Genomic DNA, 19,338 nt, shown 5'->3' on the forward strand with positions numbered 1-19,338 from the left:
ATAGACCATCTGAAATCTCGCCAGTGGGGCCATCCTTAAAATGTTAGATTGATCTTTGCAGACCTAGGTATAACAAGATAAGGGTGGATGTAAATAAACTCTTCAGGTCACTGAAAACATGTCCTAATGTCAACTGATCTAAAGTGGCACCACTGAGATGGAGACCCTAGAGATGAAGTATCAATAATACTGTGTGCAACCAGGAAATTAACTCTTTCACTGGGATGCAGAATCCCTCACTACAGGACAGCCTCCACCTTACATATATCCATAATGACTTCCAAATGGAATATCACATGCCCTAATAACTCATCTCCTTGCTGGCTGGAATTACAGATGGGTACCACCACACCTAGCCCCAAAAGTATGGATTAAACACCAACTAGGTACAAGGCACAGTTAGGTGCTGGAGATCCAAAGACAAAACCTACCACCCCTCATAGTACTGATGCTTTCTTGGCTAGTACTACAAATCATGTGGGACTCAGGAAACTTACAATTTACTGGCAGGAGCATAATGTAAACCTATGGGAATATATGTGATACATGAAAGAGGCAGAGAATATAATAACTAAGTGGGCCAGAAAAGACTTTCCGTTGGAGCTGGCCCATGCTAAGCTTTTAAGTAAGCTAGGGACACTAATATGTGCATCTGAGGTCTTGTACTCCAAGCATGGGGGACAGACTGTACCAGTCATAAAGACAGAAAATGAAACGTCAGGTTCTGGGATCAGCAAATGGCCAGTCTGGCTGCTTTCAGGAACACTTCCCACAATGAGGAAGAGGTCCAGAGTGGTCAATCAAGCAATCAATCAACAAACATTCTTAAGTACCCTACCATGTGCCAGGCACTGTGTAGCTGCTGCAGACACATAGACAAAAGTAAAATAAGACTGACATTCAGGAACTAAAGTCCTATTGGAGAAACAAGCTGACATATAAGTTTAGACAAAATATCCAAAATAAGTACCAAGAATGTTAGGCAGTGAGAGAGCTAGAATTATGGGAGAGGGTAGGGATCAGTACAAACTTCATGCAGAAAGCAGCACTTGAGCTGTGTTGAAGGAAATAAAGGATTTTACTAGCAGATGTTAGGAAAGAGTGCGTGCTTGGCATGGGGATGGCCAGTGCAAAGGTGGGCAAGGTGGGTTGGTCATGACCACTTCTGGAACATTCAAGAATGAGGATTTTTTTAATATGTGAGTGGTACTAGATAGTCACCGAGGGCCCTTCCAACACTTAGATTCTGTGTTTCTGTGAAGTGAAAGTGAAGGGTAAGTGATGGGCAATTATTTCCTCCAAGGCTAGCTACACGATATGAAATAACAAGAGGAAGGCTTCCAGCGTGTCAGGTAGACCCACCCTGGAAGGGCATATACTAAAGTCACACAGGTGAGACAGCATGGGTGAGTTGAGATCTCTATCACCAGAGGTAACAGGCACATAGATGAGATCTCAAATGCATTGCAGTACTGAAATACAAAAGAAATACAAGAAATGACAGCTAAGGTAGTGCTGGGAATCCTCCATTCTATCTTTAAAAATTATTTTTTAATCATAAGGCAATAATAAGTCAAATTTCTGCCACTAACTGGATTTGTGACCTTCGTCAAATCACTTCTCTAGGTCTCATATTCCTCATCTATAAAATGAAGATTCCTGTGATATGATATCTATTGAAGAAACCATAAGGCTTTATTAAGCACCTGTTGTCCTAGGTACTGTGTCGTTTGCCAAGTTGGCGGTAGGAGACGACTTGAGGAGAATAAAGTTTTGAACAACAAAATTTTATGGGGTGTGTGATAGAGATAGAGGCTCTTAATATCATGAGACTTCAGGCAAATATACATTTTAATAGTCCTTATGAGATATATTCTATCCCAGTAGTCCAGAAATTAAAATCTCTTCTCAGATACCTTCTTCTTACCCAGTTTTTCACTTTCCAGAACTATTTTTTTTTTCCTGTGGCATTACTTGCCCACAATTAGCCACAAGAATGAAAACACCACCTCAGGTCTTCAGTTTCCCACCCTGGATTTCCTGATCTCTAGCAATGGTCCTAGGTGTGTCTTGGCAATATCATTTGTTCCCACGTGAATCTCAGAAGTGGATATCAGTTGTCAAATATGACAATTCTTAGAAGGCTTTGCCTCACGTCTCAGATACATGCCCCAGGAGGACAGAAGTCCTCTCTATTGTTATTGTCAGGTCAATAATGAGCTGCTTCACTGTCCCTCAACAGAGAACCACATGTAACCACTACTTGGGTCTCCTTCCTCTCTCCCTTTCTAGATTATCTCTTTAAAGGACAACTGTGAATGCACATCCCACATTCTTTGAAGTGCTGCAGCTGCTTCCCCTTTCGAGGATCCATTTCCTCCCTGTTTTGAGGGAAAAAGCCTCAAAACTGCTACTTGGAGCAAAACTGCTCCAAGTGTCCTTCACCTCCCCTTCCTTCTCAGTGTCATATTCTCCTACTCTGAAACCTCCTAAAATAGGTCAGGGATCTATCTCTTCTACCTCTCAGATCCATTTTCTCTTCTCTTTTCAACCTTGAAGTCATTGCATTTATTTTTTCAAGAAACATTTCATTTTCCCTGCCAACCTAAAGAATGGTGAAGCATTCCTCCGGTCCTTTTATCTTGTCTTCTAGGAGTTATATCAACCTAAATTAGTGCATACACAATTAATTGTCTATGGCAGAAATTGCAATCATCATATACTCCATCTATGTCATTGCAAGATTTCCTTTGCCATCCCTACCCCCAGTCTCTACATTAAAAAAATAGTCACAATCCTTATTTTTAATCTAACAGGCCAAATCCTGGGCAAGCAAAGTCTTCCCTCTTAACTTCAAACTCCAAAAAAAAATTAGCTTCCACCACAGGCAGTAACTTTATTTTGGGTAAGCTCAACTTCTCTAATCCTATTTGGTGAGCTTGCATATTCCTGGCTTAGTATGTCAGACACCTGCTACTCTTCTGCCTTTTTCTTGAACCGGGCAACTCATTTCTTTTCCATTCCATCATTTCCCTTACTCCAGGTACTATTTGCTTTTTGATCTCAATCCATCAACAAGCACTTACTATGTATCAGGCACTAAGCACTAGACATAGAAATGAAGGCAAAAACAGTCCCTGCCCTCAAAGAGCTCCCATTCTAATGAAGGAGACATGCAAATTATTAGGTCTATAAGATATATTCAGAGAAGATGGGATGAATGAATGAATGAATGAATGAACGTTTTTTTTTAAAGTGCTATGTACAAAGTACTATGCTAAGCATGGGAGATACTAATAAAAAAATTAGTCCCTGCTCTCAAGGGGCTCATATTCTAATGGGGGACACAGCACAGATGTAAGGTTTATGCTACAAGTCAGGTAGAAAGTCAGATGATCTTTAGAGCACAGCAGCAAAGCTTTTTTTTTTAAATGTCATTTCCACTAATAAAATCACATTAGCTTGAGGTTGTACCATTTGACAATGTCAAAGATTTTGCAACACAATCTCTTTCCTAGGTCTTTAATAGATGTGGCTGTAGCACCTGCAGTAGTCGTCAGCCTACATCATCCAAAAGGGTTGCTTCCGAGGATAATGGCCACAGGTGCTGGGCTGGAAGCATTGGTATGCACAAGGCTCTTGGGTTCTGGATCCTAGGCTGTGTCCATCAGGGGCTCAAGAGGAGACGGTGGTGATGGTGGTGGTATGACATGCTACCTTGTATCTCCCCATTGAGTGCCCTGCTGCTTCAGGCTGGCTTCCCTGTCCAATGAGAGGTAGATGGTGGGGATGGCTGATTCCTTCTTCCCAAGAATTGCTTCCCTGGATGATTGCCTCAAAGGTTGAGCTAGAAGCAAGACCTATGTAGATCCGAGAGTGCTGCTACCATCAGGGCTCCTGAATTTACCTGTCTGCTGATGGCAGTTGATCAAGAGGGGCTGTTGGTGGTGATGACCCTTTTTTGGAGGGTAGACCCCTCCTCCACATGATCAAATGAAATGATCAAAGGCAATTTGAAAAGGAAGGAATTAGCTGCTTTGCTTTGGGGAAAGAGGGGTTGGGCTGGAAAAAGCATCTCATAGAAGGCAGTTTGAGTTGACCCCCCAAGTTACTTTGAGCTTCTGGCAGATTTTGAGGTCCCACATGTGGGGGAGAACAGTGGAATCCCAGGTGCTACACAGGGATGAACATGTCATTCATTGTTCTGCTCAAAAATTTCCAATATTACCTATGTATTACTAATATCGAATTCTTTACTATGGTTTTCAAGGACACAACTTGGCTATATAATATGGATCTAATGTATCTTTATAAGCTCATTTGCATATGCTCGAGACTCCACTAATAAAGCATCACGATTCCACAAACAATTCATGCTTTCCTACCCTCCACACTTTTGCTCACAAGATCACCTATTCCAGGAATGCCCTCCTCTCAATCACTAATTGTTGAATCCTATTTTTTCCTTCAAAATCCAGATGATACCAACTTCTCAACAATTCTCTCTCTCTCCTTTTAACTGTCATGGCTCTTTCTTGACATGTCTCCTCCACACTTCAGACTTTACATTATAGTTCTTTGTCTCTGTTATCTCTCAAATAGATTACAAACTTTTTGAGAACATGGAATAATGCCTTATCTATCTTGGTACTGCCTGAGCCTCTAGTGAGTACTGATAGCCATTACAGGCACTGTATATGGGAATTGCTTTATAAATATTTGTTCAATAAATATTGAATGATGGAAGTCCAGGAAACCAATCCTAGTTATAGCATTGCAATTAAAATTCACTTTAATTAATGCTTCCTTCTGTTAAGGCATGGACACAGGATTATCATATTGTTTTCAACAAATGAAATAAGCAAGATCACTGTCATTTTGACTACAGATGTGGCATTCTGGATTACAGTTGATTTGATAGTCAGAGAATTTGGCCTATGTCTGAATATGGTTAAATCTCCAAAAGCTCTTTATGACAACAAGATAATATTAGCATTCCATCCTCAGACTTGCCTTTAGCTCTCCATGGAGCTAGCTTTTGTGAATCAAAATCACCATTAGGGGTGGCTCTACCAAAGTATAATCTTCAAACTATGTAATAACTAGGTATTAAGTTAGATGTAAAGATGGAACCTTTTGGACTATCTCGTTTTTAAGCAGACAGAAAGTTTTCAAAACCATTCTAGTAATATATGTGTGTCTGTATGTATGTATACTACATATATACACATTTATATATGTATATATACACATAGAACATGCACATATGTATGTATATATGGTGATATATATATGTGTATACACACACACACACACACACACACAGATACATCTCTGTGTACAAAATAAGTGGACCTTTCACCTTTCTTGCCCTCAGGGTCTATCTTCCCATGTCCCCATCTCTATTTATATGACATGATGGATAGAGCTTTGGCCTTGGAGGCAGGAAGACCTGAGTCTGAATTCTTCCTTAGACATTTACCTGGCAATGTGACCCTGGGGAACACAGAGTCTGCCTGCCTCAATCTCCTCATCTGCAAAATGTGGATAATGGCAGCACCTACCTTCCAGGGTTATTAGAGGATCACATGGGATAATATTTGTAAAGTGCTGACAAAATTCAAAGCGAAACATAAATATTATTATGTATATACATATACGAATATCCTATATATACACATATACAAATATTATATATTCTTAAGCTGAAACAAAAATGTCCTTTCACTGATATTTATATTAATGCCACTAGATTATAGAGATTAAATACCTTTAACATATTAGAGAAATAACACCCTTCAAACATCTCAACGAGAGCCATAATGATAACAGTGATCTAGCTATGACACTACTGGGATCGATTTGTTGGTACGATGTACAGGGTCCAGCGTTTTCCATTTATAATTAGGAAATGGCGCTTGCTCTCTGAGTTTTGGTTACTATAGTAATTCCAAATGCAAGTTAAGTCTGCTGACTAGTGAAGTATATCATGTACCTTCTGTAAATTGCTCGTTAAGTCACTTGCAATCTATTTTATGTTTCCAACAACAATCTCAAACTGGTGCTGTCCCTGACACATGTTTTTGCAATTACTGAGAAAGCAGACAGAGAACAATGTGTGCATTTTTTTTTCCTTGGGGCTGTTAGGGTTTATATAAACTACAGAATGTTTCTGAAAGTTACAGGAGGGATGGGGATATGATCTGCTGTGTTTTTCTGCATTGGTCAAATAAAAGACAGAAATATTTTTTCAACTCACGTCTAGAATATCTGTAAAATTACCAGTTATGACTTCTGGAAAAATAAACATATTTGACATTTTGTAACCTGTACTGCCTGTCCTTTTCTATTGTTTATCTTTTATATTATCTATCACCTACATATTCCACAACAGAAAAGGCTATATTATGTATCACATAATATATGATATATTAAACAATAGAAAAGGCAACATAACATATCATAATATGTAATGTAATACATCAAACAATGGAAAAGGAAAGGCAACATATGTGTAAACAATAATATATTATGACTATACATGTATGCATGTATGTACATACATTCCTGTATAGTCACATTGTGCTTGTTTGAAAGGCGATGTGGAATATTGCATAGATGGTCAGCCACATTGTCAAGAAGACAAGTCCTAGTCCTCCTAGTTCAGTCACCATCACAAGTCACTCAACCTTTCAGTGTCTCCAACAAATCTCTAAATTACTAGGTACGATAGGGGAGCTGGCTCTCGATATCACTGGATGTAGTGTCTACACCAAGAGTTTCACTGATAAATCACAGGTCCAGCCAGACCTTTCCCTTGAAAATATTATGTTCAACTTGAACTTTAAAATTGGTTATTGATTTAAGCATGATTAAGCAGGCTCAGTGTGAAGACAGTGACTATCATTTTTAGGAGATTCATAGTGTATTCATGATACAATTCATGCAGATTTTGAAGTCTTAACATCCATAAATAAAAGCCTGGCATTGGAATAAATTACCTTATAAGTATTTGTTAATTATATGGAGAATTCCTGAAATGCTTATGAATAGCTATTTTCCACACAGCTTGCAATGCAAAATAATGCAAAATATTAATACACTGCAAATGCAACAATAAAAAATAATTCAGGAATGAAATAATAGATTTACATACTTATGTGCCATTTGCAAAATGTGTCCAGGCATATTCTCTAAAGTCACTAAGGAGGATTTAGATCCATAACTTAAAATCAGCATCTCTATTCCAGAATCTGTTAACATTGTCATTTTTACTAAAATGTATTGCATGCTACTTTGCAATATAAATGTATTTCCTTAAAGGTTATATGGTATAAAAGATTGGATTTCTTTGGTGTGAGCAGGAACAAAACTAAATATGCTTTAAACAAATTCATTTGAAATGTCAAAGTACGAAATCCAAAATCCAAATATTGTAATACATCTCTAGCCTGTATGTATTTCACAGAATTTAGTTCACATTATATTTTATCCACAGTACAAATTAAAGTGTCAGGTGTGAATAAATATACTGTGTATTCTTATTCATTCTTGCTCCTTATATTCTTGAGCTTTTCTGCCATTGAAGCGTAAAACATATCCCAAGAAATGATGGCTGACCACTCGTGGGACCAAAAGAATAAAATTACAATAAAACCTCAAAATCCTAGGTTCCCTCCTGCACTCCACCTTTACCTCCATATTAAGAGTAATGAAGCTCCCAGAGACAGTTGCACACACATTAATTATCAGTACTGGGATAATTTAAACTCATTTCCCTAGGGCACACTATCTTTTCTAAGCTGAGAGGGCACTCCTCCCCCACCGTGACAATTAGCATCTGACAAATGACTTGGTTGTCACACTTTGGACTTAGTGATAGATCATGCCCAATTAACTCCTAGAAGAAATCAATGATTCCTTCCCAGACAATTTACATTAATTAATTTTTAAAATTCTGAATACCCTGGCTTCCCATATGGCCAGTGAGGGCAGGTCTTTCCCTACATAACCAGCCCATATGTTTTGGTCTGGTCTACTGTTTCTGAGCTCTAAGAGCTGATGGCAGAGCTACCACATAATCTACCAATGAAACCAATGAAAAGAGGTACACTAACAACGGCTGAATTCTGACCTAAAACGTGATCCAAATCAAGTAGAGTTGCTGTATGTATTTTCAAATACACTAATGCCTGAGAGGATATAGACTAATAACATTCATTATCAGAGATGGAAATAACATAAGAAATGTGGCTGCAGGGCATGAGGTCCTTTTCCCCTCCTTTCCAACTCAACAAGCATTTATTAAACACAGTGTGAAAGTCACTGTGCTAAGAAGAGACAAAAATAACGCAGTCAAGAAGTTTACTTGCCACCAGAAGGTGGAATATAGGTAAACAGATGTGTAAATGCAAATGCAGACAGATCTAGGAGAAATTAGCATTTCCCAGGTATCTTCACACAGTGAGGTAGTATGCCCCACCTAGCACAGTAAGGCATATGTTTAATAAATGCTTTAGCTAAGTGAGTTATCTAGGTAGCTAGCTATATATATCTTTCTACATCTATCACAGCACTGAATTCCTTGTATAAAACAGAATATGACTAGGGCAGAGCTGTGTTGAAGTTTTCTCATCACCTTATTGCCTTTTTTTTTTTCCATTTAAAGAAATAGAACCTGAAGATACTTCCCAAACGATGTTGAAGACCCAAGATTATGTTTGATCATAAATTAGGTGAGTTGAACCAAATTATAAAGTCACAAGAGTTCTAAGAAGAGGCAAGGGTGTGAGACTATACCTTTCCAGGTAAGGCAAATTGGGGCTTCTTAGCTCCCTCACCCCATGCCACAATGGTTCCTTGCTCTCTGAGATTGGCTGGTCCCCCTCAAGACAATGAATGAGGCATATGTGTTTGGAGACCCGGGCACGTGTGACAAGTACTTTGATCCGAAGTGAGACAACAAGAGCGTTTTTAAACCCTTAGGACAATGGTGTGCTCAGTCACTCCTGGGTTAAGGGTCTTAAAAAACTATATACACAGATTTGATTATTTCTCCTCTGAAAAAAGTGTTCCAGCTCTAAAACTCAGGATTAAATATGGGAAACAAGGAAAAGAGGTGGGCTAGGTGGTAAAAAAGCCTGATTTGCCTCTCCCAATGGAGAAAACATTCCTAATACTGTTTCTGTGTAGCAGGCAGACACTAAGAGAATGTTTGAACTAGAAAGGACCTTAGACATTGGATAGTCCAGCTTTGCTCATTTTACAGATGATGAATTGAGGTGATTTCCCTCAGGTACACTGAGCTTAAGTCAGCTGTGGAACTTGGATCCAAGTGTTCCCTCAGGCTGGGGGACTTACTGTTGGACTTGGCATGTAGGAAAAATGAGAAAGAAATGGACTGGAGAAGAATCACAGACTAGGAGGAACAGTGCCATCTTTTTATCCACAAACCATTTTATCTAAAAGGTAGGCCTCAAAACATCCCTTTGAGATTGTCTTACTTCATACACTTCCTTGAACTACTCAGTCATGTGGGAGAAAGGGGACCAGACTTGGCTTCAGGCCTGGAATCAAATTATGGCTCAGAAAAACACCCTAAAAACCCTTTAAAGATAGGATATTTATCCTCTTACGTTTTTGCCATTCTTTATTATAATTTTTGCAGCAAAAGGTAGGGATCATATATTATAAATTCTGAAGCCTGCTAGTGAAGAGGACAAAATTTGTCAGTAGAGTACAAAAATATAAAACCTGTAAATCAGAGCCTCAGTCATCTGGCATAGTTTATGTAGTGAATCTCATGACTCAGCTGGCATGTTGACGGAGGATCACAAAGGTTAGCCACTATTCCAAAAGAAGAATAGCAGATACACATTTTTGCCCAAAATAAAGTTAAGCTATTGAGCAGCCCACGGATAAGAGCCAAATTGTATATACTTTGTTAGTATTTCTTGAAGCAAAATCTAAAAATATAACAAGATGTAATGTATTACATCAGACACTTAGTCTGATTCAGCTTTTCAAACTAAACTAGGACTTTTTCCCTACTCCATTCTGTGTTATAGTTTGCTGGCCCATCACCACTATCTTTCTGGGTTTAGGTCATCTGTATGACAAATGAGGGGAAAAATAACTCCCTTGATCACAATGCTGATTATGACACTTTCACAACTTTTAAAATTGTGTTCTCAGAAAAGTTGGCCACGCACATATCATCAAAAACATTTGCTTATGATGTGACACACGAGCACATCACCATATAAAGTGGCTGTCCCTCTGAATTATGAGACATAACTGGTTAGTCTGATTTGTTTAGGGCGATGCTGAGTGAATCTAGACTCAGTAATTAGTTCCTGATTTATGTGAAGTTCTACCTAAGAATGACTAGCTGCTGTAGGTTCTTCCACCTCCACGTTCCTCTGATTCAGTCACTGCTGACCAAATGACCCCCCACCAGAGAATCTGTTCTTTCTCCACTTCATCCTTCCCATTTCTAATCCCACCGCAAAGCTCTAACTCCCTGGGAACCATACTTCAGTCAGTACCTGAGCTTGAATCTCAACTCTACTATACTCACTAAGTAACTCTGGCCAAGATATCTGACCTTTCTGTGGCTGTTCTCTTTTCAGTCAATGAGGGGCTTGTACCAAATTGTATGTAAGGTCAGTCCAGCTCTAAAATGTATGACACAGATAAAAGTGATCAAGCTCATCACCATTCCTCCCTAATGAAAGACAAGAGGCCTGCATACAAGGTCAGAACAGACCATAACACGATAGCATTGGCTTAACTTTTCCTTTGTTAAAAAGCAGTGTTCAACTGGGTAAGAGAGAAGAGGCATTTCCAGAAATGACTGTGATATTAATACAGAAGGCACCAACGAAAAATTAAACAAAAAACCTTTTGTGAACACTTTTCTTTACTGAGCTCATTCTCCACACCAACACTACTGAAAATGTGTTCTATCTGAAAAATCAGAATCGGAGAAACTTCAAGGGTTTACCCAAAAGGTATAGGCTTAATTTAAATCCTTTTTTTAGAACGATTCTTTCAACAAATAGTATCAACAACGTAAAGGAAAACATTTAAATAACTGCAGAAGGCACAGTCCATTTAAAGTCAAACAGACCATTTTTTGACAAAGATTATATAGTATCAGTCTTTAAACAGTGCTGGTAAAGAATGAGTAAAAAACTAGGGTTTGGGCTTTTTTTGGAGTATTGGGGATAACTTTTGCACTTTGTGTACATGGTGCATGTGTTTGTTCAGGATGAATGTCCAGCGTTAGTTCTTGTAAACCGTGAGAACCCCTTGAGTTGAAAGGCTAAAGGCCACTCTTGAGGCAGATCTGGGGCACTTCTCTCCCTATGTGTCCATTCAGGACGAATGTCCAGTTTCAGTTCCCGTAAAACAGCAAGAACACGACCCTCCTGAGGGGGAGCACGAAGGCTAAGGCTTGCACCCCAAGTCCAGAATCCCGGGCATCTCTGCCCCAGGCTCAGCAGCCTCAGCCTCTCCCGGGGGCTCATTCTCTCCGAGGTCCTGCAGCAGGTCAGTCCACACGCTGAGCCCCGGGGCGCCGAAGCTCCCGTCCCGGGTCCGGTAGTCCTTCAGGACTCTCAGAGCCTCGTTTCTTAGGGAGGCGGGGCACTGGCAGAAGCATCGAAAGCAGTCCCGGAGGCGCTCCCAGGACAGCCTCTCGGGGCCGGTCCCGACCCAGGTGCCCTGAATTAGGTCGAAGTGTAGACGGCTGCCCCACTGTGCGAGCAGGTCCAGGAAGGCTTTGGCCAGCGCCGAGTAGCCGGCGGCCAGGGAGGCGAGGACTGGGGCGGGTAAGAGGCGACAAAGGGTGGCCAGCGCGGCCGGATGCGCCAGGAGCCAGGCTAGCAGGGGCTCGGCGGCACTCTGCCCGAGGTCCGTCTGGCTCCCCGGATCCTCTTCGTCTTCATCCCGGTCGGGCCGCGGCATGGGCTGCAGCAGCAGCGCCTCGGTCACCACGTCCAGCCAGCGGGGGCCGGGGCAGCTGCACCCACAGGCGGTCCAGGAGCAGGGCCTCGGCCCCGACCTCGGGCTCTTCGTGAAGCCGCAGCAGCAGCAGCTCGGCCTCGGTTCTCCGAAGCACGGGCTCCGCCTGGGCGGGGCTGGGGCCGGGGCCGAGCAGCTGCAGCAGCAGCTGAGAGGCGGCCCTGCGCCGGGCCAGCTCGGCCAGGCGGTCCCGCAGCCCGGACTCGTCCTCGGGCCCCTCAGGCTCCTCGCGCTCGGGCCGCAGGTGCCGGAGCAGCTCGTGCAGCGCGGGGCCCTGCACAGCCGCGTTGTCCAGCAGCCCCAGCGCCAGCAGCTGGTCCGCGCGCCCCAGTCCCTCGAAGCTCCGCAGCTGCCCCGGCCCCGACGCCGAGCAGGGCCCCGCGTGGGCCTCGGCCTGCAGGCGCAGCCCACGCAACCCCTCCTCCAGCGCCGCCCGCACTGGGCCGCGGCGGCGAAAGCGCCCGTGCACGTGACGCAGGTAACGGGCCCAGCGCAGGGACCGGCGCACGGCCACGCGCCCCCAACTGCCGGCATGGCGCGTGCGGGACGCGGCCAGCACCTCGGCGAAGCGCTCCAACTGCTCCAGCAACAGCTCCATCTCCGCGGCGCGCCGGAACTGACGCAGCCGCGCCCGCCTTCTTCCTCTCCTCTTCTTCCCCGGAGTCCGCAGTAGCGCCATCTCTATTGGCGCAGACACCTGTCAGTCAGGCGCCATCTTTACTGTGGGCAAGTCGAGGCGAGGAATAGAAACCTCTCCTGGACGCTCTGAGCAGCCATAGTAATTGTTTTCAGAGGATCCTGGTCTCCATCTTAAACAGGGGAAAGAAAGAACGCTGCCCCAAGGATCCGAGCGATCTTGTTTGACCCGTCTTGATTTGTTCGGCTATCAGAGTAACTTAACTAGATGTTTCGTTTCTCATTGCAAATGTCGGTACTAAAGGCCTGCATAGACTGCACTGAAATATGAAGCCGTGGGAACATAATTACGCATGTGTACAAGATAATTTCATGTCTTTAAGATTATAGATGTATACATGAAAATAAACATACGTATGTGTGTCCATATGCAGTATAAGTATGGATATATACACAGATGTACACACATACTTATGTGTATGTTTAGGTATGTAGTACACATATATGAAAGCACATTTTGTATAGGAGAAAAGTTATGAAGTACAGAAATAAATCAAGCAAATAAGCATTTAAATGTCTACATGCGAGCACAGTGCCTGGCACATAGTAGGGCCTTAAGTGTTTATGGATTAATTTTTTAAAAATTTATTTAATTTTATTAATTTATTTTGATTTATCCACAATCACTTCCATATGCTTTTGAGTTTAAATTTTTTCTCCCCCTTCCTCCCTACCACCCTCTCCAAGACTGCGAACGATGTGATATAGGCTTTACATTTACATTCCTATTATACATATTTTCACATTAGTGAAGTTGTAGGTAAAAATTAAAACCAATGGGAGGAACCATCAGAAAGAGGAAACAAAGCTCAACAGAAGGTAAAAATAAGTGATAGCGATTCAACTTCCATAGTTCTTTCTTTGGATGTGGACAGCATTTTCCATCCCAAGGCCTCTGGAGATGTCTTAGATCCTCGTAATGCTGAGAAGGGTTCAGTTTAAGTCTTAGTCATTGCATAACGTGGCTGTTATTGTGTACAAAGTCCTCTTGGTTCTGCTCACTTCACTCAGCATCAGACCATATAAGTCTTTCCAGGTTTTTCTGAAGTCAACCTGCTCATCATTTCTTATAGCACAATAATGTTCCATTACATTCATATACCACAACTTGCTCAACCATTCCCCAATGGATGGGCATCCTCTCAATTTCCAATTCTTTGCCACCACAAAAAGAGCTGCTATGAATATTTTTGTACATGTGGGTCCTTTTCCTATTTGTTTGATCTCTTTGGGATATAGCCCTAGAAGTGCTATTGCTGGATCAAAGGGTATGCACATTTTTATAGCCCTTTGGGCATAGTTCCAAATTGTTCTCCAAAATGGTTGGATCATTTCACAACTCCACCAACAATGCATTAGTGTTCCAATTTTCCCACATCTTCTCCAACATTTATCATTTTCCTGTTTTGTCATGTTGGCCAATCTGATAGGTGTGGTGTGGTACCTCAGAGTTGTTTTGATTTGCATTTCACTAATCAATAATGATTTAGAGCATTTTTTCATATGACTATAGATGGCTTTAATTTCTTCTTCTGAGAACTGTCTTTTGACCATTTATCAATTGGGGAATGGCTTGTATTCTTATAAATTTGTCTTAATTCTCTATATATTTTAGAAATGAGGCCCTTATCAGAGAGACTGGTTGTAAAAATTCTTTCCCAATTTTCTACCTTCCTTCTTAGTTGCATTGGCTTTGTTTGTGCAAAAACTTTTCAATTTAATGTAATCAAAATTATCCATTTTGCTTTTCATAATGTTCTCTATCTCCTGTTTGGTCATGAATTCTTCTGTTCTCCATAGATCTGATAGGTAAACTATTCCTTGTTCTCCCATTTTACTTAGTATCAGCCTTTATATCTAAGTCTCTGAAGCCATTTTGACTTTATTTTGGTATATGGTGTGAGATGTGGGTCTATGCCTACTTTCTGCCATACTCTTTTCCAGTTTTCCCAGCAGTTTTTTTTCAAAGAGTGGGTTCTTATCCCAGAAGCTGGGGTCTTTGGGTTTATCAAATAATAGATTACTATAGTCATTGACTACTGTGTCTTGCATATTTAACCTATTCCACTGATCCACCACTCTATTTCTTAGCCAGTACCAAGCAGTTTTGATGATTGCTGCTTTATAATACAATTTAAGATCTGGAATTGCTAGGCCACCTTCCCCTGCATTTCTTTTCTTTAGTTACTTTGATATTTTGGACCTTTTGTTCTTCCAAATGAATCTTGTTATTATTTTTTCTAACTCTATAAAATAATTTTTTGGTAGTTTGGTATGGCACTGAATAAATAAATTAGCTTAGGTAGGATTAGTTTATGGACTAATTGACTTCTGTGTTAGATTTTGTGGATACAAAGGAAAAATGAAACAGATTATAAGCTCCTTGAGGGCAGGAGCTATCACAGAAGACAAAAGATAGATAGATAGATAGATAGATAGATAGATAGATAGATAGATAGATAGATAGATAGATAGATAGATAGATAAAGGAAAGGAATAGAAACTGGAGCCATGACTTCCTTAGTATAGGAATTCTGCAGAAAGTATTCCAGTAGATTGAAATAGATAGTCTACTTGCAATCTGCTTAACCATCTTGCAGAGAAAAGTTTTATTTTAAAGTCTTTATTAAAAAGTTTGGATACAATATTTTGTTGACCCACTAAGTGGTTCAGTAGCCTTTACCTAAAGATTTCTAGGGAGAAAGAAGCTACTATATATTGAAAGAGTTCCTGCCATTTCAAAACAGCTCTTATGATAGGCCATTGTTGCTAGTATAAGGTTCAAGGGGATCCTATGGATAAACAGGAAAAAAAAAGGGCTAAGACACATTAGACATGAGCCAGAGATGTCAGTTTTCTAGGGTGTAGTCACTTGCTATCTCTTTGTTTCAAAAAAAAATTTTCTTTGCTTTTATTGTAAATTTAATTATCAACAAACAAACATTTCAAGATACAAAAAAGAACAAGAAAGGATTGTATATGAGAATGTGATTTTGTGTTATGCACAGTTAAAAAATTTCTATCTGTCTGCAGCTTACAATATTAACAAAAACAAAGTATTAACAAAATTGGTATTTTTTTTCCTTCTATGAGTTTAAAAAATGCTTTATTGATGTTTTTTTTTCATATCTATACTACCATCTAACTCACTCCACCTTCCTCAGCACCCTGAGTGGAAGCCCTCCCTTTTAACAAGTATGTATGTATAGTCAGGTGGAACATATTAACACATTTGGCCCACATTTCCAGAAGCACATAGGTCAAAGGTTCAAGCATGATCACCCTATCTTAAAGGGAAAGCTGAGCCATGTCCCTGAACAAATACAGGCTGGGATCACTCCTATAACTTCACCAACACACAGAAATTAAAATCTAGAATTCTGTAAGATCCTTGGAAGTAGAGACTGTTTCATTCTTTGCATTTGTGTCCCCAGTACCAAGAACAGCAGTCGTTCAATAAATGGTCATTGATTGTTTTTTGCTGGATTGAGGGGCTTTAGGTAGCTAAGATGTGGTAGAGGGTGAGGAAATTGATGAAGGTTCTTTTAATCTCATTGAAGGGGGCTCAAGAGACTTTATATTTGGAGGTAAGAAGGAAACCCAAGTGGGCAGGACTTTTAAATTCAGGCCTCTACCTTGAATGGAAATACTTCAGCAAGAAACGAGATCTGAGGACATCCTTCTAGTGACCTTTAGCACTATTCTGTTTACTGCAAAAAGGGTAAAGGGGAAGTTTTACAGAAGAAAGATATGGACACAAGACATCAGAATTTTTTCCTACACAGCTTCATCAGCCCTAGTAGGACAGTAGACAAACAGATGTTCAGTTCTCCAAACAAATGGGGATTATCAAAAGTGTACTTTATGGGCCTTTAAAGAGAATGGATGGGTCCTGGGAAAAAAAGGAGGTAAAGGGAGGTTCTGTTAGGAATCTGGGATGTTTAACTCAGTAAGGCTGAAATAAGAAAACAGAATGAAGAACTTTCTTTGGGGAAGAATTCCTTCCCATCTTCTGATGTTGTTTGGGAAGCAGGTGATTGTAATTTGATGGTGGGGGAAGGTATTGAAAGGCACTAGGAAGTAACTAAAATGCCAATAGTTATTATTTTGAGAAGTTAAAGACTGTCTTGGAGGACGACAGCAAAGAGGGTGGTGCCTATGATACGAGGATATTGTAGGTGTCCTTTTATATGTGGAGAGAGGTGGCATTGGAGAGATAATGGTGATGGTTGTAGCCAGGAAGATCTATTCCCCCTTCCTCCACGGAGCATGTTGAACGTTACCATTCCTGGTTCTGGTAACCAGATATTACTTGGGGGCTTACTTCTTACCAGGTTCTATCCCAGTGCTGAAAGGACCTTGTTGTTTCGTATAACAGGGTAGACCCTAAGTGTTTCCTCGGTCATTCCCGGCTCTGTAGCAGCAGTGGAGGAGGTGGGGAGGAAGGGTTGTTGGGGGGAGAGGGAAACAGCATTTTAGATCTATTAGGAGAACAATTTCCCACTTAATCTTTTGGTTTTGACTCTGCTGTACAGCAAGTAGTACATTGAGTCTCTAAACTCCTGTTTGTGGGGTGGGGTCCCCCATCACACAAAGATCATGGGCAAGCTTGCACCTGGGGTCTTGGCTGCTTTTTTAGCTTTATATTTCCTTTCCTGAGTAGGTGACCCAACATGACTTAGATGTGTACCTTGGAATGACCTTGGAAATTTGATTAGTTGAGAAATCCAATGAGTGAATCATGGCAATAGCAAAGGTGGTCTAGAGACAGGAAAGCTTTTACACCAGAGAAGGCAATCAACAAGAAGAGGATTGACCCAAATCTGGCTGGGAGTGGTTTGGACAGTATCATGACAAAGTAAATGTTAAAATGCTTAATTAGCAATCCTGCAGACTGCTTTGTGTTTTCATGAGGATAGAGTATTAGTCTTTGTGCAGATTGTAGCAGTGACTGTAAGTTAAGTTTCTGAATCCTGTTTTAAGTTTGTTCTTATCAAATGTATATTTGTGACTGACCTGTGTTAAGCATTTCTTTTCTATGTAAGAATAATTTAACTCACATATTTGATTCATATTGTACATTAGACTTTGAGTGCCTTGAGAGCAGCGATTGGTTTTTTGACCTTCTTTGTATCCCCAGTGCTTAGCACACAGCCAGATGCATACTAGGTACTTAATAAATGTTTACTGTTTCACTGCATGACTGACTACATTGAGTACCTTTTTTTAACCCTTTAATTTTTTGAGGGGTAAAAAAATAAATAAAAACAATTCTCCCCTCCCCCAACTTACAAGTGTGAGAACCAGAAACCTACTCTTTGAGCACAGCAGCATTTCCTCAAGTTAGACAATGAAAAGACTTTTCAATGTGTCCTTAAGGGGACAAGTGAGTGGCCGAGTATAGATAATAGGGGATCTTTGTTCCATCAGGCTTGCTGTGGAACTCTTCTTTCTGCACAAGCATCATATTGAGCAGATGATGGTAGAGCTTGTAGACTGGTTGCTAGTCCCACAGGTAGCATATTCCAGCATGGTATGACAAATAATGGAAGATGAAAGATCAGATTTTGTCTAGTATATCTTGCCTGAATGACAAACAGCTGAAGTCACCTCTGACTTTGTGTTTTAGAAGGAAGTTGCATAGGAGGAACACTGGCCAACCTAATATGGAATTTTTTTTTATTAATTTATTTTGATTTATCAAGAATCACTTCCATAAGCTCTTGAGTTTTAAATTTTTCTCCCCATTCCTCCCCACCTCCCTCCCCAAGACAGCATGCGATCTGATATAGGCTATACATTCCTATTAAACATATTTTCACATTAGTGATGTTGTGAGTAAGAATTAGAACCAATAGAAGGAACCACCAGAAAGAGGAAATAAAACACAACAGAAGAAAAAAATAGCAAATAGTATACTTTGATCTGCATTCAAACTCCATAGTTCTTTCTTTGGATGTGGATAGCATTTCCCATGATGAGGCCTTTGGAGGTGTCTTAGATCCTTGTATTGCTGAGAAGGGTTAAGTCTATCAATATTAGTCATCACACAACGTGGCTGTTACTGTGTACAAGGTTCTCCTGGTTCTGCTCACTTTATTCAGCGTCAGACCATACAAGTCTTTCCAGGTTTTTCTGAAGTCTGCCTGCTCATCATTTCTGTTTGTTTGTTTGTTTTTGGCTAGGCAATGAGGTTAAGTGACTTGCCCAGAGTCACACAGCTAGTAAGTGTTATGTGTCTGAGCCGGATTTGAACTCAGGTCCTCCTGAATCCAGGGCCGGTGCTCTATCCACTGAGCCACCTAGCTGCCCCACCTGCTTATCATTTCTTATAGCATGATAGTATTCCATTACATTCATATACCACACTTGTTCACCCATTCCCCAAGTGATGGGCATCCTCTCAATTTCCAATTCTTTGCCACCACAAAAAGAGCTGCTATAAATATTTTTGTACATGTGGGTCCTTTTCCCCTTTGTAGGATCTCTTTGGGATACAGCCCTAGAAGTGCTATCGCTAGATCAAAGGGCCTTATATGGAATTTTAAAGAAAACCAGGGAATTAGTTTTTAAGACATCTTAAAGAGAAGAAGATTCCAAAATAATAGAAAAAAA

At 40.7% G+C, this 19,338-nt stretch overlaps 1 protein-coding gene across 1 annotated transcript; it reads right to left on the bottom strand.

Annotated features, from left to right (window-relative positions):
* Window positions 1-10,903: 10,903 nt before the first annotated feature.
* Window positions 10,904-12,656, bottom strand: FANCF (FA complementation group F). The gene is given in 2 exon segments (XM_021001993.2): window positions 10,904-12,015; window positions 12,017-12,656. Coding segments are annotated over 2 exon segments (1,173 nt in total). The 5' UTR covers window positions 12,626-12,656; the 3' UTR covers window positions 10,904-11,451.
* Between the last annotated feature and the right edge of the window lie 6,682 nt (window positions 12,657-19,338).

This window comes from Phascolarctos cinereus, unplaced genomic scaffold, assembly GCF_003287225.1.
Source record: "Phascolarctos cinereus isolate Bilbo 61053 unplaced genomic scaffold, phaCin_HiC Scaffold_9;HRSCAF=440, whole genome shotgun sequence".
NCBI lineage: Eukaryota > Metazoa > Chordata > Mammalia > Diprotodontia > Phascolarctidae > Phascolarctos > Phascolarctos cinereus.